Source organism: Phaenicophaeus curvirostris, chromosome 3, assembly GCF_032191515.1.
Source record: "Phaenicophaeus curvirostris isolate KB17595 chromosome 3, BPBGC_Pcur_1.0, whole genome shotgun sequence".
In the NCBI taxonomy this organism is placed as follows: domain Eukaryota; kingdom Metazoa; phylum Chordata; class Aves; order Cuculiformes; family Cuculidae; genus Phaenicophaeus; species Phaenicophaeus curvirostris.
Genome location: NC_091394.1, coordinates 17,615,005 through 17,632,909, shown reverse-complemented (window position 1 = coordinate 17,632,909; position 17,905 = coordinate 17,615,005). Strand labels below are relative to the sequence as shown.

The following is a 17,905-nucleotide window of genomic DNA, read 5'->3' as shown; positions in this document are numbered from 1 at the left end:
CAAGCTACTGTAGAAAAATTTAAAAGGAGAGACAAAGAATTAGAGAAACTATTTCTTTAAAAAATAGTTAAATTACCTACAGGATTACTGGCAGTGGCTCAGTTCCTTGAAAGAGAGGAGTGTGTATTGACATACACTGTCATCACTGTCATACACCATCCCTGGGAACTATGAGCAAGTCCTCACACCCTAATCTTGGAGAAGCTGCTGCTGCCACCAGCTGGTAGTTCACTGGTCCTTGACTGGAAAGATGAATACAAAGCTTGCTCAAAGACATCCCAGGAAGACGGTTAGGCCCTGAAGGAGGTCACATCTAGAGAAGGTTACAGAAACGTTGCTCCAGCCCAAAATACATTTTGGAATTTGACAAAAGACCTATTTTATGTCAACAGGACCAACCAATGATAGCATACACACCCAGCAGTTATCCATAGGTGTGGCTAGAACAGCAATCATGGAAAATTTGCAGCATCAGACATACAACACTGGTCCTTTTTATGATTAGATGCCATTCATATGCTTCACCACTTCGGCTCCAGAAATACACTTTGGGTTGGCAGCTCCATTGTACTGTGGAAGTAGAAATAGCAGTTCCTTACATGCTTCACTGTTGTCACTGCTGCTGATGTAAAGAGGAATCCAGTGAGCGCTGCATTACATACCATGCAAAGAACGAATGGTTGGTCACCTCATGGCTGCAGCCACAGATGTTGGAGGAGAAGGGCTGTTGCCCCACTGGTGGGATCAGTGCTCATCAGTGGTCTTTTCCTGCCCACTGTACACTTGAAGATGCACACGGAGGTCGTAGATTATCAGAAGCTATATACATAGTTGTAGATCCACTACTCGATTTGTCAGTAGCAAGCCAAAAGATGGACATTTCTCTCTATCAGGTTCAGCAACAACATGCACTTTCTCATGCAACATCTTTTACAAGAGGAGGGTAGGAGCAAGCTGGTGCTTGAGTCATAGAATCGTAGAATCACTAGGTTGGAAAGGACCCACTGTATCATGGAGTCCAACCATTCCTATCAATCACTAAACCATGTCCCTGCGTCCTGGAAGCATCAGGAGGTACTGCAGTTACTGGGCTGCTCTGCACTTCAGAAGATGGTTGCCAGGACTGGCATGGATGTTCTACTGAGCAAATCTCAGCTGGCTCTTTCATACCCAGTTGTTACTGTGAGATGTGATATGTTGCAATTAACTATGTTAGAAGAAATTGGTAACTTCTTTGGTTTCTAAAGAATACCACTTTATCAGGATGTCTGAGACAGAATAGATGACTCAGAACATCCTTGTTTCCAGACTAAGATGTGGAAAATAAAAACAAAAAATCTTCTTGGGTTTAAGATATACCTTCATAGCAGATTAAATTAGGTCTATAATAGACTTGAAACAGAAATACAAACATTACAATGGATAGTGCTTGTTATAAACACAACCACTGAGTCATAGCTGGCTGTCTTAGCAGAATCACATGCAACACTACTGTCTTCACAGTTTCCCTGACTTGTGATGCCTCAGTCTTTCTTTTCCAGCAAGGTCAAGCTTTCTTTCTCACCCACTGACACAGGCCTTCACAACCTCTGAGTGTATCTATGCTGCACCAGGTGTTGCTTATCTAAATGGCTCCAGCCATTTAGAGATACACGTGTAGACTGGTCTCTGAATATCTGCAGTCTCTGTGGTGTATTAACTTGCTGAGCCATTCATGAAGCAGCAACACCAAGCAGGCCCCCAGTGTGACCTTTATATTCCCATTGCACCTTACGTGAAAATGCTGACTGGTCATTTTGGGCTTTTTTTTATTATTATTTTTTTTTCATTGCAAGATGTGCTTCTGCTGCTTGTAATACCAAGCCTGGTACTAGCATTGCTAGAGTTGCCAGATCCAGAGAGGCCACATGAGCAGACCTGATGCCAAACCAATGCTCAGCAATGTAGCAACAATAATCCAGCACAGGACTGACATCCTTTACCTTTTCTCTACTCTTGGACTCTATCTCCATGCCTCTATGGCACCAGTCATACACAAGATGCAAAATCCTCCATGAACTCCAATAAAATGGGTACCTTTCCCACATAAGACAGACAGTCTCTTGGAAACTGTCACTGTAATTTCTGGCTTTTACCTGCTTTCCTTTGGCTTGAACAACCTTTTGCCTCAGCTTCCCATGCCAGCCTCTGAGAGGTGTCCACCCATGACCCAAACAGCAGGATCTTGGTGCTAAGCCTGGCATGGGGCTTGGCTTACATGGAGGTCCAGGCTGGGATGGACCAGCACTGTTGTGACTGCGTGGGTGAGCTGGATGATCAAATCATTCTCACTGTGACTACAGGAGATCAGGGGAAGGCAGGGGCTGTGTGCTGAAGATAACTTCTTTCCTTCTCCAAGGCTGTACCATTCTACCAGCTTCCCAGCTCGGTCACCTCTCATCCACCCCCAAACACAGACAGACATTTACTAGTGGGGAGGAGGGCTGCCAAAGGCAGGGTGGTCTTCATGGCACATAGTCATATCCTCAGATCCGGATAGTGGTTTAAACAGTGTCTTCATCCACCTGCACCCATCCTTACAAATCTTGCCCTAGGAATCATACTTATTGACTCTGAGCCCATGGTGGCATTTGTATATGAAATACAAAAGCAGAAACATATGTCGAAATCAGAAGAAGAGGATCTACCCAGGCTTTTTATTTTTAAAAGTATTTTATGAGGCTTGATCAAGGCCTCATCCCTGTACTTGTGCTATTTATCCCAGGAGGATGTAAGCAAGTCTGCCACTGTTGTCCTGGTGGCAAAGGGAAGACAGAGAGTGCAAGGGCTGATGTCAACCCAGTAGCACCAGGGTCTTGAGTAGGCAGGGCTCCAAGCTGTTCCCGAATCAGTTTATCTTATTTGATTTCCTCCTGTTGTGAGAACAGATGGTCCCTTCCTCTTTCCTCAGCCTTTTTCTGGCACCAAGGCAGGCTGTTCCCCACCTGTGCACAATCAATCTTCTCTGTCTTGGCCTATAGGATGTTTAGTGTCTTCTGTTTCTCCATCCTCTGGCAAGCAATATGCACGCACCAAGATGAGACCAGGCAGAGCACGCAGCTCCCTTGCAGAAGCGTCCATGGAGGGAAGAGGTTCAGGGAAGATATGTTGGACCCCACCATTGACACCACAGTGAACTGTTCCACACATTGATTTTCTCTGCCAACACCTCTGTCTCTAGGCCACATTTTGCTTCAGAGGTGTTTTGCTTGAAAAACTGACCCAACCAACCAGTGGTTACTGAAACCACATCCCAGAAGAGCCGCTGGGGCACGAGGGCCACCGGGCATTCCCCAAATGGGTGAACATGGCAGTACTCTGAGATCTTGTCTAAAGACTTGTGCTGGGGAGCAGAAGGGAAGAAGTATGCACAGAGAGGAGTCAGGCAATATGGTCTGTGAGATGGCCATTGCAAGAGAGGGCTTTTCCTGTTCTGTTTTTTCAGCCTCCAAATAAAAGAAAGAGCATACAGAAAGGCCAGCAAAGTGACAAATAGTGTGGAGATAGACTAAAATGAATAGTTGTGTTTGTAAAATAAATGCATTTTAATAAAAGCAATTTGCAAAGTCATCTTACCTGCAGCAAATTGTGCAGGTTCGTCTAACTGGACACTCTAGCAGCAAACTTTAAAGGAAATTAGGGGTCATAATGTACAGGCCAATGTACGCTTTCAGCCTAGGAAGCCAACCATATCCCAGGTTGCATCAAAAGAAGCATGACAGCAGATCGAGGGAGGTGATTGTCCTCTTCTACTCTGCTCTAGTGAGACCTCACCTGGAGAACCGTGTCCAGTGCTGTGGTCCCCAACATAAGGAGGACATGGACCTGTTGGAACAAATCCAGAGGAGATCCATGAAGATGATGAGGGCCTCTTCTATGAAGACAGGCTGAGACAGTTAAGGTTGTTCAGCCTGGAGAAGAGAAGTCTTCTGGGAGACATTACAGCAGCCTTCCAGTACCTACAGGGGGCCTACAGGGAAGCTGGAGAGGGACTTTTTACAGAAGTGGTGTAGTGGTAGGACAAAGGGTAATGGCTCTAAACTAAAAGAAGGTAACAGGAAAGGACACATGAACATCCCTGCAGGAACGAGGCCAATACCTGTGCAATGACCAATACCAGATTTAGATGTGCAGGTCATCTTCCCTTTTCTGATAATACTAAAAAAACACTGAAAAAGCTGAAAGTCATTCAAAAGAATTATGTACAAAGTTCAGTATCTTTAATTTATCATATAGAAGCCTGAAAGATGATTCAATTATTTGATTAAAGCATAGAATAGATATCTCAGCACAAAACTAACAGAGAAATAAAGGATTTCTTCGTCAGGTAGACAGAGATGTAGAAAGAATCAATAGCTATAGAGTCTTCCTCAGGCAACTTCTGTAAGTAAAACCTATTTAAAGACTGGATTTGGACATGAAGAGTGAAGTATGTTTTCCACAGGTGCAGGCAGATTGTAAAGAGGGAGGGATATGAACACACAAGACTCTGAAGAATGAGTTTAAAATGGAAGAGTTACTTGAACAACTCTCCAAAGAATAGTAGACAGAGAGTCTTTAGCTCAATGCCTGTCTGTCATAGTGCCTTTTGGAAAAGAACGTCTACATACATCATAAGGTATACCAGAGACCCAGCTGGCTATAATTGTGTCCAAAGCATTCACACGAGAGGGTGGACTGAAGGAGCTAACTCATTCAAGCCTTTTGCCACACTGTGTTCTGAAGTTACCCACTGCCTACAGCTGCCCGTGTGCTCATCTGCTGTGATGGTTTTGAATCTGAGCAGTTCAGAAGAAGCTTGGAGGACCTGGTAGTCCCAGTTTGAGCTGGAGGCAGCTTGCAGGCTGTTCTGGTGAACATGAGACCCTTCATGTTGATCAAGCTGAACCCCACAGTGCTTGCTGATTCCATTCTCTCCTGCATGACATGTATGCAAGTTCCAGAACTACTCCCAGCTCCAAGGCAGCAATGACTGTAGCCATGGCTCTGTGCAACTCAGTTGTTCAAATGTGTTTAATTGTGAATGTTAAGTATTTTTTCTGATTTTCTGTTCTGTTTCGAACCCATTTGGGCATTACTTCCTTTTCCTTGCACACCATGAATAATAGATATACCTTAGAAAAATGAAAAGTTCCAGGGAAGGGCACAAATACAGGAAAACAGACATCCACACTGTATAACTGTACAACTGCTACAAAAGTACCCCAGCCAACTTTTTTGCGTGGACCACTACCATTCTTTCAGGTACATTTCATGAGCTGGAACAATACAAATAAGCAACTGCTCCATGCAAGCTGGACTCTGTGCTGGAGAATAGTCTCAGGTTCATTTAATTTGCTAGCACACATGTGGTCTGGCAGTCTCATAGGCAAATCAGCCTTACTTGTTGTTATTATATAATGAAAAGAATATTTTTCTAAGAGCACAGTATGTATATATTGGAAAAAAATTACATTAGTCTAATTGATAAATACTGAAAGCAACTCTCCAATTTCAGAAGAACAGATCTTAATTTTGCTTTAAATGACATATGGCAGCAATACGGATGCAATATAAACCAAATCTGATGATTGAAATTAATAAATACTCCAGGGGAAAAAACTCAGGTAATTCTATTGATTTTTTCTCAGTTTTTTTTTTAAAACAAGATTAAGAATCAGTTCTTCATAGGACACTAAGAGTACTATGAAATAAAAGTTTTTCAGTATTGCAGATCTAGCTGAATTGTCATTACACTATAGAACTGAAACACACATATAAGTTCTTTGCTGTGTTTTACTGACCTCCTTGGAGCCAGGGCTGTGAAAACAGTCTGTCACCCAATATCCTTTACCATCAATAGAGAGTCTCATGGGGCTGTTATCTTAGGATCAGGTCGTAGAACATAACAACATCTACAAGACTTGGAAGAGCAATAATTATTTTATGAACAAAATCCTGATCCTACTGCTTCTTAGATAAATAAATTTAGGTTATTTCAGTAAGACTGAGATACAGCCATGATGCATAAATGCGTCATCCTGCTAATTTGTGGCAAGAAGTGTATCATTTCAAGTCATTAATAATCAAGTTGCTAAATACCAAATCTGTATGGAAAGTATAATTACATCTCTTACTCAGTTGAATAATGGGATTTTAAGATTGTTTATTTTATTCTATCACATTATATCTACGCAGTAAAATGTGAAAATACAGCATGCTTCTGACTGAATTAAAAAACATCCTAAACATAAATACCATCAGGCTGATATACCAAGAGGAGGTAAATGGTTTTCTCTGTGCTACTCACATCTATCTTCACTGCTTCTCTTTTGCTTACCACCTGCTGTAACTAAACCAAAGAAGAGAGGCTGGCTCATAAAATGGAATTCTTAGGCATGTGATGCTCCCGGTTAATGACTTGAAGTTTCAACCTCCATTTCTGGGTCTGCAGAATGAGGAAGAAGTGATTGGGATATTAGATACAATCATACAAAAGAAAATAGCAACAAAGACAGGAAGTATGAAAGACAAAAGGAGAGAGAACAAACACCACCGGAACTCAATGTGTCTTGCTTTCTTTATTCACTCCTTCCAATTTATTCACCAGCAGCAGAAATCAGGAGCTGGGAGGAGAATCACAGTTCCAGAGATGGACAAACCAATGAAATATGTATTGCTTTTTATATTTCTGAAAATCTGAAATGCTGCATCATGCCATATTATACTGGAAAAGTAATTTATCTGCAGTATCTATATACTACCAAATAAGAAAACAGAGAGCTGATTTTTTTCCAAACCTGAAGGGCATATAAACAGTCTTAAATCAACCTTTTTATGCTCTGCTTGGTGAGAAGCCACTATGCAGTCTGTCTAGGTCCTACACAGCGCAGGCCATTCTTTGACGATTCAGGCAGGCAGGACCTCATAACAGTAACCACACAAATTGAGATAAAGGCTCCATCTGGGTCAATATCCTGTGTTCAGCAGAAACCAGAAGCAAATGCTAAAGAGTGAGGACAAGATAAACATCTACAAGACCACTCCTGACTACTCTCCTGGGCTTGGACTGCCTTTGGTTCATGAGATTTCCTAAGCCAGGTGTGGTTTATCTGTCTCTCTCTGACCCTCTATCAAGCATTTGTCCCTTTTCCCCTTCAACCATAGCATCCTTTGGAAAATAATTCTACAAGGCTGCTAAACCCGGCATTACAAAAATCACCTCTTTTTTTTCTTTTCATGTCTTGAAGTTGTCTCCTGTTGGCTTTAATTGAATGCCCTGTAGTTTTTGTGCTGGAAGGCTCCAGACCACTCATGGCTTTTAGATGCAGAAAAGTGTTGGTCAGAACTCTTGTCAGTGTGGTCTCTCAAGCCCAAGAGGCCCTGTCTATTCATGTTTCCCTAGTACAGGAGCCATTTCACATCTACAGTCATCTTGGCAGTCTTTCTCTGACTCTTTTCCTCGTCTGCTCCAGGGGAAATCAGAACCACACAAGGTTGAGGTGATCTATGGATTTATGCAGTAGCATAATGGCATTTTCTACTTTGTTCTCAAATTCCTTTCCTAACAATTCCTAACTCTCCCTGTGACTTCTGACCACTTTTGAGGACTGAGCTGATGTTTTCATGGAACCATAAGCCAATTTTCTCATTGCACCATCTGATCTATTTACTGGGTCATTTATGAACACATTATATGGTACAATGATTCTCCTCTGCAAGAGCTTAAACGTTTTCCCCTATCCAGCATTTCCTATCTGGTAATCAGTGCTTTATTCAGTCTAGGATTTCTCCTCTTATTCCATTGCTTTAATTCCTTAGAATACTTTAATTAAGGATTTCATCAAAAGCTAATGGGAAATTCAAGCAGATTGTATCAATTAGATCACTCTTATCTACATGCTTCCTGTCTCTTTGAAAAAATGCATTAGAAGTTTACAAACGGGATTTTCTTTTACATAATCTGTGCTGCTCTTCCCAAATGGGTCATATTGATCCATGTGGCCTCTCATTCTATCCTTTATTACAAACACTACTTAACTGCCAAATGCAGATATCCAGCCTACAAGGCAAATAACTGCCCGCTTTCTGCATGGAAATAAGGGTAGGAGTGCAATATGGTTACCTGCACCATGAGCTATGATATTTGCTTTTAAAATCTTTCTGTCGCTATGTACCTATTGATCAATGGAGTTATTTGTCAGACTTACTTTTTTATTTCTCTATCTCTCTCTTTCTTTCTCTCTTTCTATCTATCTCCTTCATTGAAACACAAGTTTGTTCCGTTTCCTCCTCCTCTTTTTTCCTCTGAAGAGGAAAACATCACCTGAGTTAGTGATCATGAGAAAAAAATAACAGTTGGTAATATATTTATAGTAATTCTTAATCTTAAAAACACTGTACACATTAATGTAACAAAATTCATTGACCTAACTCGCCTAGTAAATACAGATTTAAGATGAGCTGGATGCCTCTATATTTGATGTTCCATTTCCATTATTTTTTTGTCAGATATCTTACCTGAGTTAGATGTGCTAATGGACATCTGTCAGATTTCAGTCATCACAAGCAAGCTAAAAGTCATGTTTGCTCAGTTCCAACAGCCCAAGGCTTCCCCACAAAGAGGAGGGAGATGAAGTTTCAACTGTATCTCACAGCCCATTTTTGTTACTGAATTTAACACAAGTTATTCTGCTCTGTGCTTCTGCTGAATGTGTTTGCCCATGAGCAGAGAGGCATATAAAGCAACTCTTTTGATTGAATCCAAACCTCTTGTGCCTGCAGAGCCACATCTGACCCAAACATATGTATTTACACTGCTCTTTAAAAATTTGCCCTCCCTGTTCCTCAAATTCAAATCTAATCTGCTAAGTATGCCATATTCTACATTCTTCCTCCCCAGGTATTAGAAAAAGCTATTCTCTTCCTCAGACCAAGATCTCTCATGTGATCAGTGCAAAGTACTTGATTGAGATCTCATAATACCCCTGGACTTCTGCTGTCTGGAGAATGTCCTTCTAACTGAGGAAACAGGATGATCAGTAACTGCTGATCATTAGACAATGGATTTATTTTATCATAGAGTGACAATACTTGTCAAACCCTAGAACTGATTAACTGCTTTTTGCAGTCTAGGATTGTTTTTACATTTTCACATTTTCACAGTACTATATTTTCCTTAATATTTAGTGCAGTCACTTATTATACAGTCACTTGCTTTTTAGTTTTGGGTTGGTGTGTCTCATGAACTCCCAAACAGTGCTTTATATTTAGCAAAGATCCAACTTTCTGCTACTGAACTATCATGGTAACCCAGAAAAGAAACTGATCATTTTTGTTGTTGTAATTGATATAATAAATGGGAAAAAAAAATCAAAGTAATAAAAAGACATATCCAAGAAATCATGAATTGTTGATTTTGATGATTCACTTTATGGAACAGCAATGGGTGCAAATGCAAAAATTACATTAAATCTGTTGATTTAATATCATATCTACTTTAGTTTAGTTCTCACTTTAAACATTCATTCAAATCTTTCATAGTAAATCAAATTATCAGTTTCTTATCTGCTGACATTACTGGACTGATCTCAGGTTCAGCTGAAAACAGACATACTGGAAATAAGCTATTTATAAAACATACAGTCATTGTGATGTGCCACGGGAATTTGAGCATGTCAGATAATCTTCCCACAGGGAAAATGATAGGTCGATTATTTAATATAGGCTGATATTCTCTCATTCCCCAGATAATTCCATTGTGGTTTTTATCATCAAGTGAACCTCTGTCTGTTACTGCTTCTGTTTCTTACATGATTTAGAAAAACAGTGATAATTAGCAGAACTATGACAGGTGGGGAAGATAATGAGCCCTTATCAGATAATTGGTCACTGATTCCTCCATTTCTTTTCCTCTATGTTTCCCAGTTGCTCAAGCAATACTTAATTTTTGCACAAAGTAAAAGAGCTGCAGGAACTGAACAGATTCCACTGCCAAATATATCTTGGCCTCTAAGGCCAAGGCTTTTTGTAGGCTCTGATTCTTGTGCATAAAGAAGACAGATTGAAATGCTCGTATCCTGAACTAAAGGTGTGCATTTGTGTTGCCAGATCAAAGGGAGGACTGGAGAACAAGTCCTACGAGGGAACTGGGGTTGCTGAGCCTAGAGAGGAGAAGGCTGAGGGGAGACCTCATCGCTCGCTACAACTACCTGAAAGAAGGTTGTAGAGAGGAGGGAGCTGGCCTCTTCTCCCAAGTGACAGGGACGTGAGGAGCAAGACAGGCAGGAAAATATCTGATCTATGCAGCTACCTGTATCCCAGTTACATGTTATGACCTCCAAACACAAAATCCTTTTGTGCCCAGGACTTCTCAGACATGATCTCTACTGCCTGTACCAGCAGGCAGCAGCTTGCAGATGGGGATAGCGAGGCAAGTAATTCAATGAAGAATTTGACGGGATGCAGGCAAGAGGTAGCATAGTCACAGGCAGCTCCACTTAGCGGCGAAGGCCATCATGAGAAAAGTCATGAAGCCACCTTTTTGAAAAGCTTTCAAAAAGGGTGTGGGCTCTGTGCTGCAAATGGACCTGGACTAGATTTCCACTTCTGGTACAGGGAGGAGGTAGGAAGCGAATTGGAGCCAGACACAAATTTTGAATTAGTCTGAAAATGAGGAATGCTTTTACTTCTGCAGAAAGGGGAACTACTCAAAACCAGAGAGATTCCCAATGATGGTTTAAAAATATAAGCACTGGGCTTTTGGGCATTTGTTAAGGACAAATATAAGGAGAACTGAAAAAAACTAAACAGTGAGAGTCAATTATAGCAGTTTTATAGAAGCGGATTGGCAGGATAGACTATGTCTTTAAGCAGTTAATCAGAAAGACAGTTCAAGCTCTAGATGCAGCAGTCTGTGTCTGGCAGGCCATAGCAATTAGTAGTGAATTTTCAAATCTCACTGTTTTGAACATGGTGCTGGCAATTTTTCCAAAGATATTATTAATCACATTACGTGCTTCCTTCTCCACTGGGATCTACTGAAAAATTCCTAGAGATATTATGGCAACAAAAGAAAGGAAAGCAGTGCGAGGGCTACTGAATTATCTGTATTGTCACACTTCAGTTATCTAGCATTTAAAAAAGATGCTAATTATGATTTAGTATTCATTACCTTCAGGGTAAAAAAATCATAGAATCATTGGATGGTTTGGGTGGGAGGGACCTTAAAGATCATCCAGTCCCAAACCTCTGTCACGGGCAGGGACATCTTTCACAATACCAGGTTGCTCAAAGCTTCATCTGGAGCACCTCCAGGGATAGGGCATCCACAACTTCTCTGGGCAACCTGCTCCAGCGCCTCATCACCCCAACACGAAAACATTTCTTCTTAGCATCTCATCTAAATATTTCTCAGGGCTCAGTGCTGAGTCCAACCCTGTTCAGCGTCTTTATCAATGACCTGGATGAAGGCATTGAGTGCACCCTTAGCAAGTTTGCGGACGACACTAAGCTGGGTGGAAGTGTCGATCTGCTGGAGGGTAGGGAGGCTCTGCAAAGGGATCTGAACAGGCTGGACCACTGGGATGAGTCCAATGGCATGAGGTTTAACAAGGCCAAATGCCGGGTCCTGCACTCGGGGCACAACAACCCTATGCAGTGCTACAGACTAGGAGAAGTCTGTCTAGAAAGCTGCCTGGAGGAGAAAGACCTGGGGTGTTGGTTGACAGCCGACTGAGTATGAGCCAGCAGTGTGCCCAGGTGGCCGAGAAGGCCAATGGCATCTTGGCTTGTATCAGAAACGGCGTAACCAGCAGGTCCAGGGAGGTTATTCTCCCTCTGTACTCGGCACTGGTGAGACCGCTCCTCGAATACTGTGTTCAGTTCTGGGCCCCTCACTTCAAGAAGGATGTTGAGGCTCTGGAGTGAGTCCAGAGAAGAGCAACAAAGCTGGTGAAGAGGTTGGAGAACAAATCTTACAAAGAGCAGCTGAGGGAACTGGGGTTGTTTAGACTGGAGAAGAGGAGGCTGAGGGGAGACCTCATTGCTCTCTACAACTACCTGAAAGGAGGTTGTAGAGAGGAGGGTGCTGGCCTCTTCTTGCAAGTGACAGGGGACAGGACAAGGGGGAATGGCCTCAACTCCACCAGGGGAAGTTCAGACTAGATATCAGAGAGACATTTTTCACGGAAAGGGTCATTGGGCACTGGCAGAGGCTGCCCAGGGAGGGGGTTGAGTCCCCTTCCCTGGAGGTGTTTAAAAGGCCCGGTGGATGAGGTGCTGAGGGGCAGGGTTTAGTGGTTGATAGGAATGGTTGGACTCGATGACCCTGTGGGTCTTTTCCAACGAGTCTCTGTTTCTCACCCTGTATTTTTGCACCGCGCGTTGCAGGCACTGGATTCGCGCTGTGTGTCCCCCCCTCCAAAACACCCCGCGGTTTGGCGGTGCGAGCGAGGGGCGTGGCTTGAGGGTGAGGGGCGTGGCTTGAGAGCGAGCCGAGCGAGGCCCGGCGCGGGGGGCGTGGCCAGGAGCAAGGGGCGTGGTCACACCGCGTCCGCTTCCCCTTCTCCTTCCGCGCATGCGCCGGAAGCCGGAAGCCTTCCCGGGATCGGGGGGCGGGGGAGGCGGCGGGATGGCCATGGCGGAGAAGTTCGACTCGCTGGAAGAGCACCTGGAGAAATTCGTGGAGAACATCCGACAGCTCGGCATTATCGTCAGCGATTTCCAGCCCAGCAGCCAGGCTGGACTCAACCAGAAATTGTGAGGGGAGGGCGCCGCTTACCCCTCCCCCCTCTTCTCCCCCCTCTTCTCCCCCCTCTTCTCCCCCCTCTTCTCCCCCCTCTTCTCCCCCCTCTTCTCCCCCCTCTTCTCCCCCCTCTTCTCCCCCCTCTTCTCCCCCCTCTTCTCCCCCCTCTTCTCCCCCCTCTTCTCCCCCCTCTTCTCCCCCCTCTTCTCCCCCCTCTTCTCCCCCCTCTTCTCCCCCCTCTTCTCCCCCCTCTTCTCCCCCCCCTCCTCCCCCCCCTCCTCCCCCCCCTCCCCCCCCCCCTCGCCCTCTTTGGCTAAAACCAACCTGGTTTCTTTTTACAGAAATTTCATGGTGACGGGATTGCAGGATATCGACAAATGCCGGCAGCAGCTTCATGATATCAGTGTGCCCTTGGAGGTTTTTGAGTAAGTAGCTGTGTACCTGGAAGGCAAGATGCTGTACTCAGTGTGACTTAAGGTAGTGTGCCTTTGGTAGATATTTTCCCTGAGGACTGCTTGTTTCTTAACTTGACGTCCTTATTCTGAACGACTCCTCCTGAAATGAACTTGAAGCAAGGTGCATGTTGGTCTCTTCTGCCAAGTAATGAGCGATAGGATGAGAGGAAACGGCCTCAAGTTGCACCAGCAGAGGTTCAGATTAGATATGAGGAGAAATTTCTTCACTGAAGAGGTTTTCAGGCACTGGAACAGGCTGCCCTTGGAGTTTAAAAGATGGGTAGACAAGGTGCTTGGGTTTAGTAATGAACAGGTACATTTGGACTCAATTATCTCAAAGGACTTTTCCAACAATTGATTCTGCTAATGCCTCACAAGAATGCATGCAGGCAGAAGGGTAAGTGATAAATCATACGCCTGCTTTCAGATATTCTTTTTCTCTTTTTAATTTATATTAACTTTGGATATGTAGGCAGTAATACAGATTCTGCTGAATCTAGGGATTTAGTAAGTAAGCTTTCATTTTGGAAATATACCTTTACACTAAGTTAGAATCAGGATTTCAAGTTGCAGGTGAAAATAAATTAAGCTGATACTTAGGTGTTTAGTTTGAATAGCGACAGTCATCTTGCTGGGAGAGAGTTAAACAGCAAAATCAAAATCATGAACGTAGAGGGAGAGCTATACAAGACATTTTTTACAATGCAGCGGACAAGTTAATTTCCTCATGTAAGTCAAGATGTCACTGACTTGCTGTATTCTCGCATGTTACTGGCTTTATAGGACTTTTCAGTTGGGTCTTCACTCTGTCTGTAGACCTGTGAAGACAATCTTAAAAGTTAAGTTTTCTTTATTTAGTGATGCCATTTCCCTTTGTCAAGCACTTACATTGCAAAGCAAAAAAGCAAAGCAAAAATTGCTGATACAGGTGTGTTAATTTTTACTCTCTACTGTGATGTGTGCGCTTCCTCCTCATCTTTGGATTGCTGGATGATGTATTCCTATGTGCTTGTTGCACACTGTATATTAACTAAGCTACTTTATGGCTTGTGCCCTTTCAGTTGCATGGAAAAGGACCATCTTTCTTCATTTGTATGTACTTATTGCCTGTGAGGAGCTGTGTAGTTGGTTTTTGTTTGCATTTAATACTTTTTTCAATGCTTCAGGCTTTCTGGAAATGAAGACTTAACTGCATATCAAGACAGTTGTTTGCTGGCCAAGGCCTAGTCCTGTTCGAGCCTTCTTTTGAAAGTGATGATTTTAAAATGCACAGTTGAGATAATAGTAACAGAGAGAGCAAGGTGAATAATTCTACACCTTGGAGAACATTCTGGTAAGAATATGATCATTTAGGTCGGGTTTTTTTGTATTTTCAGATACATAGATCAAGGCCGCAATCCTCAACTTTACACTAAAGAGTGCCTGGAGCGAGCTTTGGCTAAAAATGAGCAAGTAAAAGGAAAAATTGACACAATGAAGGTAAACCAGATATAATGAAAGTACTAATGTTATAATGTATTTGATAGTCTTAACTTTTCATTAAATATCTGGGGATTTTTCACTTGTGCAGTTATTAAATTCCCTTATTAGGAATTACTCTCCATCTCTGTATCTTAACTGTTGCTAATACAGCCTGTTCTGTAAAAGAAACTTGTAATTCATCCCACGGTTGGAGATGCAGATATCACTATGATTTAATTTTGATTAAAGTTGTATGTAGCATTGCAGATCTCTTTTTGTTGTTGTTTTCATTTTGAATACCATTGAGTACCTCACTGTTACATATCTATAACTGTGATGTGTTTAATTTCAGAAATAAGCAAAACAGAAGGGGTGTTTTTCCAGTCTTGAATGAATCTTAGAGTACTAAAATGTCAAATGTGCTATATAAGCATGAGTTACATTTTAAGTAATTTTATAAATATTATCCAAGCGTTTAGGGCTTCTTGAACTACTTGTACTTCATCAATGTGAACCTAAGAGTTCTGCTATGCTGTTTAAATTCTGGAATTACTGCTGAAAAACATGGGCAGAAAAGGAAGTTCAGTGAGATTTTGAGAAAGGTTGTTTGTTTCAGAACATTCTTTGGCAGAACTTAATATGGAGAATGGCAGTTGCTGCAGATTGTAGAAATCTCTGTTTGAAGCTTCTCTTTCTTTTGATATGCTCTGTACTCATAAAAGTCATAGGAAGGATTATGGAACTCACAGCTGACTTAGAAATACTTTTTTGGAGGAGAGGTTTCCATATAAAATCCGGAGGACATGTCCTTTATGAGCTTTGCTTAATAAGATCAGACAGATACTGATGCACTTAAGTTTACCAGAGATGTCCAGCTTTTTTTATGTTTCTTAGGTGAAAATGCTAGTTTTAACTATGGGAAATTAATAGCATTTCAGTTTGCCTGATGCTTCCCTAGGGGATTTCACGCGAGTGTTTTCTCTGAATATTGTAAATGTAACTTTCTGTGTTTGTATGTGTGATTTTGAGGGTTTTTTGGGAGTATCCTTCACTGAAATATAGAACTTCGTTGTGTGGAAACATTTTTGTTGTCATAGATAACGTTGCTTGATAAAATTGAAATAAATTGTGCAGATGGTGTATATACTTTTTTTTTTTTCCTCTTTCCAGAAATTTAAAAGTCTGTTAATTCAAGAACTGACAAAGGTGTTCCCAGAAGACATGGCAAAGTACAAAGCTATTCGAGGAGAAGATCCTCCTCCTTAAGGTGGCCTTTGGTAGCTCTAAAAATGTCAATTCCATAAGCTGACACCACTATATAAAAACCTTGGAGGGAGGGTAAATCCAAGCAGTCATAAGAACTGTACTAAAACTGGCAATTATGGACTGTAAAGGAGCTTAATGATTGCTGATGGTTCTGGTTTGAATCTTGCTGAAGACTTTCACACAAAGGTTGCAGTTGAAACTTCCTATAGTGATCTGTTCTTTCCTGAAAGTTTTTGTTATATAATTGCCTGCAGGTTATGAATATTTAGCATTTCCTACAAAGTGCATTTCCAGAGCAGAAAAATCATGGTTTTGTATTCTGAAAAGTGCCCTTCAGGATTGTGGGTTCGTCTGTTCTTGAGAGAAATATATTTATTACATTTGATTATTTCTTTCATTTGTAAATGGCTTTTTTTTTTTTTTCCTTCACTGTACAAACAATTAACTGCTTTCATCTTGCCGAATTCTACTGAACAGGAGCCTGTCAAGGGCTGCAGTTCTCATGTGTTTGGATGCATTGCAGCCCAGAAAACCTTAGATATTTTTATTTCACTGTGTGAATTGCAGTGCAGGTGGCTGAGAATGTAGAAAGTGAGCATATTCAGGGGCTAGCTGATCAACAATGTTAATATTTTCTATAGTATTTAATGCAAGCTTTTTTTTTAATTATGCTCATTTTATGTAAGCAGGTTGGTTAAATAAAAATTTGAAAAAAAAATCTAATGGTTTTCTATTGTATGCCACTCTTTGGAGAATGAACTGAAAGCTGTGAGAAATGTATATAGAATGTATATATGACTGTTGAAAGCTTGTATCTAAAGATAAATGTTAACTTGGTATTTTGGTTTTCTGGGTTTTCCATTTTAGTACCTGAAACAGGAAATTTTGGGGATCAGTGATTTTTTTTCACTTTTTTTTCCCCTAGCAAATGAATTTATTATTTTATTAACTTTGGAGGCTTTTAAGACTCATCTAGAGGAGGCTCTGAGCAACCTGGTCTAACGTAGTAGGAGCCGGGCTGAGTGAACTCTAGAGGCTTTTTCCAATCCATGTTTCTGTGATTCATATAATATATGGTTCAGATAATATAGTTTGTAAGTACGAAAAGGATAAAGGACAGGGACTTAAATTGCTAAAAGAGAAATTTGGGTTAGGCACTAAAAAGCAATCTTATTATAAGGCTGTCAAAGCAATTGTATAGTTTTCATGTTGAGGAATTGGAGTTTTCATCAGAAGAACATAATTCACGAAATATTGGTATAGTTGATCCTGTCTTAAAGCAGAAGGAGAAAGAAGATGAATTCTTGAGGGTCATTCAAACCCTTTTTTTGATCACAAGATTTTACCTCTGGAAAGTAAAAAAATGTGGTTTAGTGTAAAGCATTTCTTGAAAGAGAGCAGGGACAGAGAGCAAGGACTTCAACACAGGAAAGACACAGATCTGTTGTAAAGAATCCAGAAGAGGGCCATAAAGATGATCAGAGGGCTAGAACACCTCCCATAAGAAGAAAGACTGTGAGAGTTGGGATTGTTCAGCCTGGAGAAGAGAAGGCTCCTGGGAGGCTGTATAGCAGCCTTCCAGTGCTTAAAGGGGACCTACAGGAAAGCTGAGGAGGAGCTCTTTATCAGGGAGTATAGTGAGAGGAAGAGGAGTAATGGTTTGATGCCAAAAGAGAGGAGATTTAAATTAGATACTAGGAAGAAGTTTTTTATTGTGAGGGTGATGAGGCACTGGCAGAGGTGGCCCAGAGAAGTTGTGGATGCCCCATTCCTGGAGGTGCTCAAGGTGAGGTTGGATGATGCACGGGAACAGGTGTTCAGCGTGGCTGCAGAACTACCCTCTTGTGAGGTTTTCTTATCTTGTTTATAAAGCATTGAGCAATCCGACACAGCTTAAGAGTTAGCCCTTCTTGGCCAAGGCAGCTATACATAAGCTACAGAGGTCCCTTCCAACCACCAT

At 41.8% G+C, this 17,905-nt stretch overlaps 1 protein-coding gene across 1 annotated transcript; it reads left to right on the top strand.

Moving 5' to 3' along the window:
• Positions 1–12,627: 12,627 nt before the first annotated feature.
• On the top strand, positions 12,628–16,735 carry MED10 (mediator complex subunit 10). The gene is made up of 4 exons (XM_069853072.1): positions 12,628–12,777; positions 13,105–13,188; positions 14,595–14,697; positions 15,850–16,735. The coding sequence occupies exons 1-4, from the start codon at positions 12,650–12,652 to the stop codon at positions 15,943–15,945; spliced, it is 411 nt and encodes a 136-aa protein (XP_069709173.1). The 5' UTR covers positions 12,628–12,649; the 3' UTR covers positions 15,946–16,735.
• The last annotated feature ends 1,170 nt before the right edge of the window (positions 16,736–17,905 follow it).